The sequence below is a fragment of the Gavialis gangeticus genome, unplaced genomic scaffold, assembly GCF_001723915.1.
Source record: "Gavialis gangeticus isolate Ggan-Ray unplaced genomic scaffold, GavGan_comp1, whole genome shotgun sequence".
In the NCBI taxonomy this organism is placed as follows: Eukaryota; Metazoa; Chordata; order Crocodylia; family Gavialidae; genus Gavialis; species Gavialis gangeticus.
This window is the reverse complement of record NW_017729025.1, coordinates 147,241,033-147,250,890: the sequence shown is the minus strand read 5'-3', so window position 1 is coordinate 147,250,890 and position 9,858 is coordinate 147,241,033. Positions and strand designations below refer to the sequence as shown.

General features: G+C 41.2%; 1 protein-coding gene across 1 annotated transcript in view; it reads right to left on the bottom strand.

Moving 5' to 3' along the window:
- The window catches only part of TH (tyrosine hydroxylase), a 50,724-nt gene extending 44,404 nt beyond the window's left edge, over positions 1 to 6,320 (bottom strand). The window contains exons 1-2 of the mRNA XM_019519731.1: positions 6,220 to 6,320; positions 1,025 to 1,228 (exon numbers count right to left, since the gene is read on the bottom strand). Coding sequence (XP_019375276.1) covers positions 1,025 to 1,228; positions 6,220 to 6,309 — 294 coding nt within the window. The 5' untranslated portion in view covers positions 6,310 to 6,320. The remainder of the gene's footprint in view (positions 1 to 1,024; positions 1,229 to 6,219) is intronic.
- Positions 6,321 to 9,858: the final 3,538 nt, after the last annotated feature.

Sequence of the window (9,858 nt, the reverse complement as noted above, 5' to 3'; positions counted from 1 at the left end):
TGCCTGTCACACCACTGTAGTTAATGGAATTAAATCTGTGTAAATGGAAGGTGATGTAGGACCAGGACTTGCAAAGTAGCTCCTTTGGGATGCAGTGTGCTATATTATTATATCAGTAAGTTGTTATCTTTGACTACTGGCTTAATGAATACTTACCTCCAAGTTTCCATTTGAGTGTCATAAAGATGCTACTTTTGATTGGTGGCCAGAGGGAAAACATCCAATTAATTACCATTTCCCAACACACAACTGTATATAATGACATCATAAAGAATGCCACACTAAAAAAAAAAAATCAATACAGCTCATTTAAAATATGTAGACCAAATTTATCCCTTGACTAAGCAGAGCTCTGTGAAGTCAATGGAAGCTGTTCCATTACACACCTATATGAAAACGGTCCTGAAAAAAAAATGGCTGAAGTTCAACAAGGATGTAATTCAAAGATAGGCAAAGCATTGAGGAAATACAAGGTATGTGAGGTAGCTACGTAGTTCACTGCAAGCAGCCTTTGAAAAGTGGGTGATTCATCTGCTGATACAGTCTGAGTCCAGGTCTTCCATGGCTTAACATTAAGTTGAGTACCCTGGGCAACTGTCTTGCACACTGAACATAAGAGGCCATGACTAGAGTGAGGGATGAATACACATTATTTACATGTTAAGTATGCTGGTTACTAGCTCGCTCTAAGCAAGCTGAGAGCCTAGTATTTGTACTTAGCTGGATAGTGCCCTGGCTGTATCTTACTCATTGGGAAACAGTGAGCTAGAGGAAATAGCAAATAGATCAAATTCAGACAAGATGTTCTTCATAAGTTTAATACATTAACTATGAAAATCAGGTTGTATCTATTTATAGCCTGAACAATTAATAGAGAATTCAGAGTATGGAGGCCTTAAACTTGATTTTTTTTCCCCAACTGAACTCTGATGAATTGGCAGATTCCCCGTAACACAGTCCTAGGCTGCCCTCACTCCTGCTACACAGTGTTTGCTTATGAAAGAATGAGAGATTAGATGCTCACCTCAAAAACTTTAAATGCACGGGACAGGGAGGAAGATTTAGCTCCCTTGAGCATGAAGAAAAGATTCAATATGGCCCTTCCATCCTTCTCCTCAAAGACAATCATTTCTGTGGACTCTGCAGCATCAGTGGCTGCAGCTGCAGCCTCTCTCTCCTTCCTGGCATCTTCAATGAGGCTTTGCCGTCTACCAATGAACCGTGGAGACTGGAAAGGAGAAAAGAGTTAAAGAGGTAGAAGTCATCTCCTCAAGACAACTGAGGAAGCATCAGACTTTCAGTTCCTGAATTTGATCTTAACTCCTTCATGGGCTAGCAGAGAACTGCACCTACTGGAGACAGCCAGATAACCTTGATTTGACTCCAGACTTTTTTCTGAGCTTCTGAATTTAATGATCTTGATGTTCCACCAGTCAAGCAATTCTTTGTTCTGCAGTTCTGCTGTCTATTAGCTGTCCTTGCTAATGAATGTCCTATTTCACAATCCTACAGATTCATTTCAACTCTTTCTAATGAAGTTATATTTGTTTTTGCTTCAATCTTAAACTGAGTGATACAGCCCTAGGCCCCTAGGATATTAGTGAAGCTTCTAGTTTATATTTTAAATGCAGAAAATATGTGTTGTTTCTATTTGTGATGATGCACTTCATCTGCACCCCCCTTTTCAAAATTCTAGATCTAGCCTTGCTTTTAGTTATTCTTTAGTATAGAAAGCCCTGGGACAATCACTGCTGACCAAGGGTCCATTATACTTTTACTACACCATTTTTTTCTTGTGCTGCAGTAGATTCCAGTGCAAAGAAAATATATCAGTGACAACCTCTTACTTATGTTCTTTTTATTCAGTGACACTTAAGGCAGGGATTGCTGAGGAAATTCTCTGTCAATGTAAATAGACCTAGTCCTCTTGAACTAGCAATAGAACTACATCCCTTTACATCCGTAGAGAACTTGGTCCATCTCACTATGCCTCCATTTTTTACAAGCAATTCTTGTTTGCTCCCAAGTGAAAAATTCTCTGTTTTGGAGCTGGGGAACTGAGGCACAGGAGTGAATAAGTAATTTGCCCAAGATTTGGAAAGGCAGGTTGTGGCAGAGTCATGAACTGAGTTTAGATCTCCCAAGCACTAGTGTAATGCTGTAACTTATTTCTTCTTATAAGGAAAATGGCCAGACTGAGGTTGGTCCTATATGAGTCTTCAAACAGGCCAGATATGCAGTGGAGAAAACCAAAGGGTTAGTTTTGCACACGATAATTAACCAGTCACTGAATATTTTGCTACCCTACTGCGATGTATTTCAGGATTTCCTTTTACAAAGTCTTCTTTTAAAAATGTCCAGCAACTTTTATTCCAAGGTATTTATCTCACTAATCAGATTTGGGATTACTAGAAATGAGGCCAAGGGAAACTATTCAACTACAGATTTCCAATATCTCAAGGGAGAAAAAACTGGTAGTTTGGTCTGCATCTACAATCAGTAGTTCGGGCTTGTTCAGATTCTGGTGATAGCTTAGGTCCTTCTCCTGTACTTAAATATGTCACTGCTTGTGGTTATTAGTGTTCAAGCTTTATAAAATCTGACTTCCCCTTACTTGTTTTACCTGCCAAACTTAGAAACCCAAAATTTTCTAACTCGCAAAGCGAACAAAATTGTTATAAAATGAAAGTTCTCAGATTTTTTCAAAACATTATACCATGCAACTACAAACAGTCTCCCAATGAGCACAAAAAGCCCAACACACACAATGAAAAAGAAATAATTTGCAAAAACATGCAAGAATTAAACATAAAGATCACGAGCACAAACAAACCAAACCCAAGTGTTTCCACTTTTTCATTTGGGTTTCACTGACAAACTTTGAGCAATGAGAAAATTGTCCAATTAACTAAAGGGTTTAGGAAACATTTTGTTTGAAGAATTTTTTAAAAACATATTTTTAACTAGCCCAATTATTCTATTTACATTCTCTTAGAGACCATCCCCTAAGCATATATCCCCTCTCTCTCTCATTTTGGATTATTTAAAAGTCTGGACACAGCTTTGGGGCTTTACTCTGACATTTAAAACTGATGTGTGCGCACACATCTAGGGATGGCGGGGTGGTTCAGAGTCATGTACCAACTTAGGAGGGGGTACCAGAATAGCCCTCCACCCCTGTGGAGTCCATGCTCTGGCAGCAAAAACAGCTCCACAGAGTTGCCCTTGCAGCAGCAGCTGGGTGCCCTGACACTATGAGGTTGCTGTAACAGCAAGGGCTGAGGTTGGTAGGTCACATGGCAGCAGTTGCAGTAGTTGCTGCAGCAGGCATAGAATAAATATGTGTATAACTTTTTAAACATTGTATTAAAACTTAAAACAATATGTTTAATGGAACCAGTGCTTATTTTAAATGGTCTGCAAATGAATAAGAGAAACATCCAGCACCTCAGCAGCTATCCACGATAAACAAACTCTGTAATGATCTGAAGTTGAGCACATGCTTTACCAAAAAGATGCCCTATGCACTTGTCTCTGAAGTTCCACAAATTTTATTTTTATCAGGGTAAAATTTTAATTTTATCTGGGAAGGAAAGAACCACACATGACAGATTTAAATCCTATATCTTGTGTGTTACTGAACAGGGCTCAGATAGTATGACAGAGTGTGTCATATAAAAACCAGTATGGAATTAGGCAGCTGAGATCATGTCTAAACATGAATATGACCCATGTTGTTTCCATTCAGTGAGCTGTGCTACATTTCTGTCTCACATGTGAGCAGACATCAATATCAGTGCCCTGCTACAACTTATTATCTCGTGCTCCTCCTCTCTAGAATGGATTGTTTCACTCCTATGCAGACTGTTCTAGATCAAAAGGAAATCAGTCCTCCCTGTATGAACGGCTAGTAGAAAGGACAGTGGAGTTCACCTAGTTTGGAAAGGTAAGTTACCAGGAAACTGGATTTTAGCTGGGGGGGGGAGAAGAGGAGGACACAGACAGTATAGTTTTCCTGCTGTTTCTACTGCTAACTTGATTTTATCTGTAGGCTTCCTTTTTTTCTCATACTACCTTCATCGGTACTTTTATTGATCTATTTTGGCAGGTATTATTTCGTTCTCTAGAGATGTAAGCTGTAACTTAAATTCTGATTAAATCATAGCATAGTTTTGTTCTGACCATTTCCAAACACCTTCCCATTCAAAAGCAGTGATGGGACTGGGAGAGATTCTGGATTACAAAAATAATCTATAATAAATTATATATTAAATAACATGCTGCACTGAGATAAGATGCACCTTAAATAATTGGTCACAGGCAGCGCAGAAAGTCTTAAAGGAAACAGGATCTGTGCAACTAACACGTGTTGACAAAACTTATTTCAAGAGATAGCACTATTTAATGTTTCATTTTCCTTTTAAAGACTGAACACTCACACAGGTTGTATTAGAACTTGACTGCACACCTCTACTATAATTCCTGATAACAGCCCAGACGGACAGAGAGGGACTTTTAAGCATTAATTTGACTGGCAATGTGAAAAATGTCAATAATTTAAGAGTAAGCTACCTTTACAAGTTCACTATTTGCCAGTAGGAAAATGCCAAGGGAAGATGCAGGCCCTCCCAAGCTATTTAGTGATCATTTGTTACAGAAAGTATACGTACACCTTTAGTCCCAAAGCCCTCTTCCCTTCTTTCCTACTGTGTCTCCCGAAGGCTGGGTTTGTTTACATAGTAGCTGATTTTACTAAATGCAGAGGATTCCACAGAAGCAAGGGAAGAGGCAGTCAGTAAAAATAAAAAGAGCAGGGGGAATAGAATTAAAATCAGTTTATTCCCTGCAAACAATGCGCATGAAGTAATTTCCATTGCCACACACGGTATTCAGAAAAACAGCCCGGTGTTGGACAAAGTGGCCTCATTTGCCTTGTCCCTCCATCTCCAACATCTAAGACCTTGGGAGGTGGTAGGAAAAAGGACAATTGGAAATCTCTTGTCTGGGAACTCCCTACGTGTAAGGCAGCCCACCAGTGACTCTGTTAAGGGCAGGGCTAGACCATCACTGCTAGGAAAAACCAAGTAAAGGTTTAGAATATATGTATTAGAGAGAAACATATATTCTAAGTCCTATATTAAATCCAGATTTTCTGTATATGCTCTTTGCACACATGAAACATCCCTTCAGAAATCTACAAAAAAAGATCTTTATAATCTGGCTACCTAGCATGTTTGGGACAAACTAGGTAAGGTACTAGTTTGCCACATGTAGCTGCTAGACAAAGCTGTGACGTGAGATTGTTTAGTGCCATGACTGTGAAGCACTAAGTTGTGCCATGCAGATACCACTCACTATGACAGTCAGTCGTCTGGCATAGACCCTTTTTGACTAACTATGCATTAAAGGGTTTCACTCTGAAAAGTCTTGAGTCACACTGGCTACTGTTCTTGGCAACATCAGTTGGGGTGTGATGACAAAACTGTTCTTAACTAAAACTTCCTAAATGTCCTTAGAGCAAAGATAACAGAAGCAGTATATTTGCTGCTGACTGGAGTTTAATTTTTAAAGGTAGCTTATGGCTCAGCACAATGTTTTATCTTCACCTTCTTTAGAGTTATAGGTCATGTGGGATTATTCCACGCACAGAGCTGAGAGTCATAAATCTAAACTGGTGGGAGAAGCGAACATGGCAATAATAATTACATAGCAACGTTTTGCAAGTTTGCTTGAATTCCCACTGTCTTGCAGATCTGCCAGAATAAAGAGTCATGCATTTTCATTACACTGAAACAAAAGAAATCCCTTCATTTTAAACCCCTGAAAAATAGAAAACCTATAATGTGTTTAGAAGTGCACTTCTTAACCTTAATATTCTTGGCTTTAGTTCTATTCGGTGTTTTAATTTAATGGGACTGTTTTATTGTACTATAATTATTATTACTTAAATGCCTATTATAATCATTACTAGCAATAATAATGATGACCTGAATGGCTTTCTCCCTCACATTTCTATTTTACTTAGGGTGCATCATTATTAAGACTGGGTTTTATTGCGGGGGGGGATTGCCAACCTCAAATACCAAGGTCCCTGGGTGAAGGCAGTGCATTAGAAAGTAAGTTGTTACTCTGTCCACCTGTCTACAGTTGCAATCCCCTGTGTGGCTTCAGTTCTGCTATAGACTTTTGGGTTTCAGGGTGGGGATGGGGGTCTCTTACCATGAGGGCCTCCGCTTGCTTGGAGTCCAACTCTGAAACCGCCCTGCGGAAGCCTTTGGCTGAAGAGGCAGAGGAGTTGGGGGTTGGCATCCTTGCTGCTACACGGGCTCTGCTCTGAGCTTTCCCTTACCTTGCCAAGCTTTTATAGGGCAAGTCTGACGTCAAGGACCCTCTCACAGGCCCCACCCCTTCAGCCTGAGGCAGAGAGAGAAGAGGAGGAGGAGGGGATGTGGAGGAAAAAACACTTCTGTCCCATTAAATCTAATTGCTACAAAGATTGCAGCCACCCAGCTGTCACACACCAGCCATCTCTCCTTCCCTTGCTGCCCCCAAAAGCTTCTGATCTTTGTTCCTTTTTTCCTGTGTGTGTGTTTTTTTGCTCCTCTTGAAGGAGTTGGCTCCTCTGCCACGTATATTTTAGTCTTCTCCCCACTTTCTTCTCCTCTTTGAGTTGCTCTGAAGTGGTTGCAAACTGTGTAGAAAGACACAGCAAAGGGAGATAAGATTGAGAACTCTCCCTCTCCCCCTTTTTGTTCTGCAGCCCTGATTTTGAGGTAAGGGGACTAAACCAACAAGAAAACTGGAACCTTGGGCTTTTTACCTGACCCTGAACTCATGTGCATGCCTGCTGGCATAAATCAGGAATAACTCACACCTTTGACTTCAGCAATTTCTTTACTGCCCGAGCCCCCAAGGTCTGGAACAGCCTGCCATCAGAGGTGGTTCAAGCGCCGACACTGAACACCTTCAAAAGTAAATTGGATGCTTATCTTCCTGGGATCCTATGACCCCAGCTGACTTGTAGTGGACTTTGGGATGGCCAATCTTCTTACTGCCTTTTTCAAATTCACTGTACAGAACTCTCTTAAGCAGTCGATTGTTGTCCATACATATGATGTGGCTGACCCAGGTCATTTGCCTCAATGCTAGCATAGCTTCCAGTCATGATTTTGTCAGACCATTTAATTCCCATTACGCTGCATAGGCGGCGCTGCAGTCAGTTAAGTTTTCTGATATGGCGATGATAAAGGAGACAGTTCTCTAATGAGTATAGGAGACAAGGGTGCCCAGCCACTCTGTAAACTTGGCATTTTGTAGATACTTTGACCCCCTTTCTTGTCCATAGTCTTTTTTGTAGGTGGTCAAAAGCTGAGGCAGCTGACTTCAAGCATGCTAAAAGTTCTTCGTCAATGCTGGCATCATCAGTAATTGTGCTACCTATGTAGCAAAAGGACTTGATGTTGTTTAATTGACTTCCATTCAATTTTATTTCTGGTGGTGATGGAGGTGATAGGTTTCTGTCAGGAGGTGCTTGGTACAGGACTTTGGTTTTCTTTACGTTAACACAGAGGCCAAAAAGGGAAGTAGCATTGGCAAAGGAATTCAGTAAATGCAGCAGGGCATTCTTAGAAAGGGCAACAAATGCTGAGTCAGCAGCATACACTAAATCCTTTTCTTCACTTTGTTGGGATTTGCTTTTGGCCTTGCATCAGTGGAGGTTTAGAAGTCTGCCATCAAATCATGTTGTTAGGGTGACACCAGTAGCAGTAGTATGTACAGTGACTTCTAGCACTCCAGCCAAGAACATAGTAAGTCATGCAGGGGCAAGCACACAGCCCTGTTTAACCCCATGAGCTACATGGCATCAAATGAGTCACCCACTGATACATGGGCCCGCATGTTGTCATGGGAGCAGTGTATGAGGTGAACTAGTTTGTCTGGGCAGCCAAACTTTGCAAGAAAGCACCAGAGAGCAAGGCATCCAATAGAGTTGAACACCTTACTAAAGTCGTCACATGCGATGTACAGGGGCATTTGTTGTTCGGCAGCTTTCTCCTGTAACTGGCATAGGGTAAATAAAATATCATCATGCTGGCAGTGCTGCTTGATGAACGAAAACCACACTGGGATTCAGGGAGTATATCATCTGCAGTAACCTGGAGTCTTGTCAACAACAGCTTACCAAGGGTCTTATCAGCAATGGAGAGGGGTGAAATATCATGAGTAGTTGCTGCAGTCATGTCTGTCTCCTTTGTGCTTGTAAATTGTTATGATTTTGGCATCTTTGAAATCCTGGAGTAAAGCCTTGTTATCCCAGCACAGAGCAAATGGGTCTAGCAAAGCTTTGTGAAGTGTAGGACCGCTGTATTTAAGTGCTTCAGCTGGGATTTCATTGGCTCCAGCTGCCTTTGTTTGCCATTTCAATAAGTGTATTCTTAGCCTTGTCCAGAGTTGGGGGATCTTTGAGTTCATACTGAACTTGTCTTTGCTCAGTTGAGTCGACTGTTTGCTCATTTGCACTCAACTCATTATTGAGGAGGGTCACAAGATGTTCCTTCCACCTTTCTAATATACTGTGCTCATTCAGGAGGGTGATGCTGTCAGTTGACAGGATTGGACAGGTATTGGCTGTTTGTAGTCCATAAACAGATTTTATTCAGGATTTTACTCCTGGAAGAAAACCCTCGGGTGTTATTAGTATCAGCAGGAGCTTGTAGTTCTGTTGCTTTGTTTCTCCACCAATTGTCCTCCATTTCCCAAAGCCTTTTTTGCACTTCATATTTTGATTTCCTGAAGGCTTCTGCAGCCATGAGAAAGGAGAGGTTGTCTAGTTTAAATTAGCACATGGCTCAATGGGCCACAAGGAATGCTTGAATGTTGTTGTCATTTGCATCAAACCAGTGCACATTTCATTGAGTTGGGACACCAAGGGCTTCTTTAGCTGTTGATTGCACTGCAGTTCGAAAGGCGTCTAACCTTTCATCAATAGTTCCACTTGCTCTTGCATCGGCACATTGTGATAGTGCAGCATAAGCCGAAGTTGCTAACTGAGTTCTCGCCTCTTCTGTGTGAAGTTTCAAAACCTTGACACATTGGTTTGGTTTTGGAGCAACCTCCTGACTAGGAGTGTGAAACTTGATGTTCAGTTTAGTATGGTGATCTTCAGATAAGCTGGTGATCTTTAGAGCATTCTGTGCCTCACATAGCCCTGGTAAAGTAAACATCCCTCAGGTCATTGAGATGAGTGATGATGTAGTCTACAAGGTTGCCATCATTTTGACCAAGGGTGCTGCCATGAGTAGAACCACTTTTCTGGCATGTTAAAAAAGGTGTTTGTAATAGCAAGGTCAAACTCTGTGCAGTGGTAGGAGTAATTCTCTGTTTGTGTTTAGAGACCCACATCCAAATTTCTCCATGACTGTTCCAAGTGGTGTAATGCAATATCTTCAGTGCATGCATTGAAGTCAACCAGTAATAGGAATGTATCATTGCTGGGTATGTTTTTTAGTGTGTCACTCAGCTGGCTATCGAACTGAATCTTTATTTCTTCTACAAGTAGTGTTGGGGCATAGGTACTTATTATTGCCTGAAAGTTGTTGTGGGACAGTGGTATCCACAGTGTCATTAATGTCATTAGAAGTTATTGGTGCTATATTGACTTATACCAGCTAAGCGTCTGGCCCAGTACAGAATATAATGATGTTTCAGTGAAACTCAGTCAGTTTGCATTCCTGTTGCCTGAGCTACATGGGTGCACAAGCTTTTCTTTTAACAAAAAATTACACCAGTGAGTTAAGCAGCAGGTAGGGGGTTGCCATACCAGGTCTTATCAGCTCCCAGCCACCTCTGCTCCCCTGC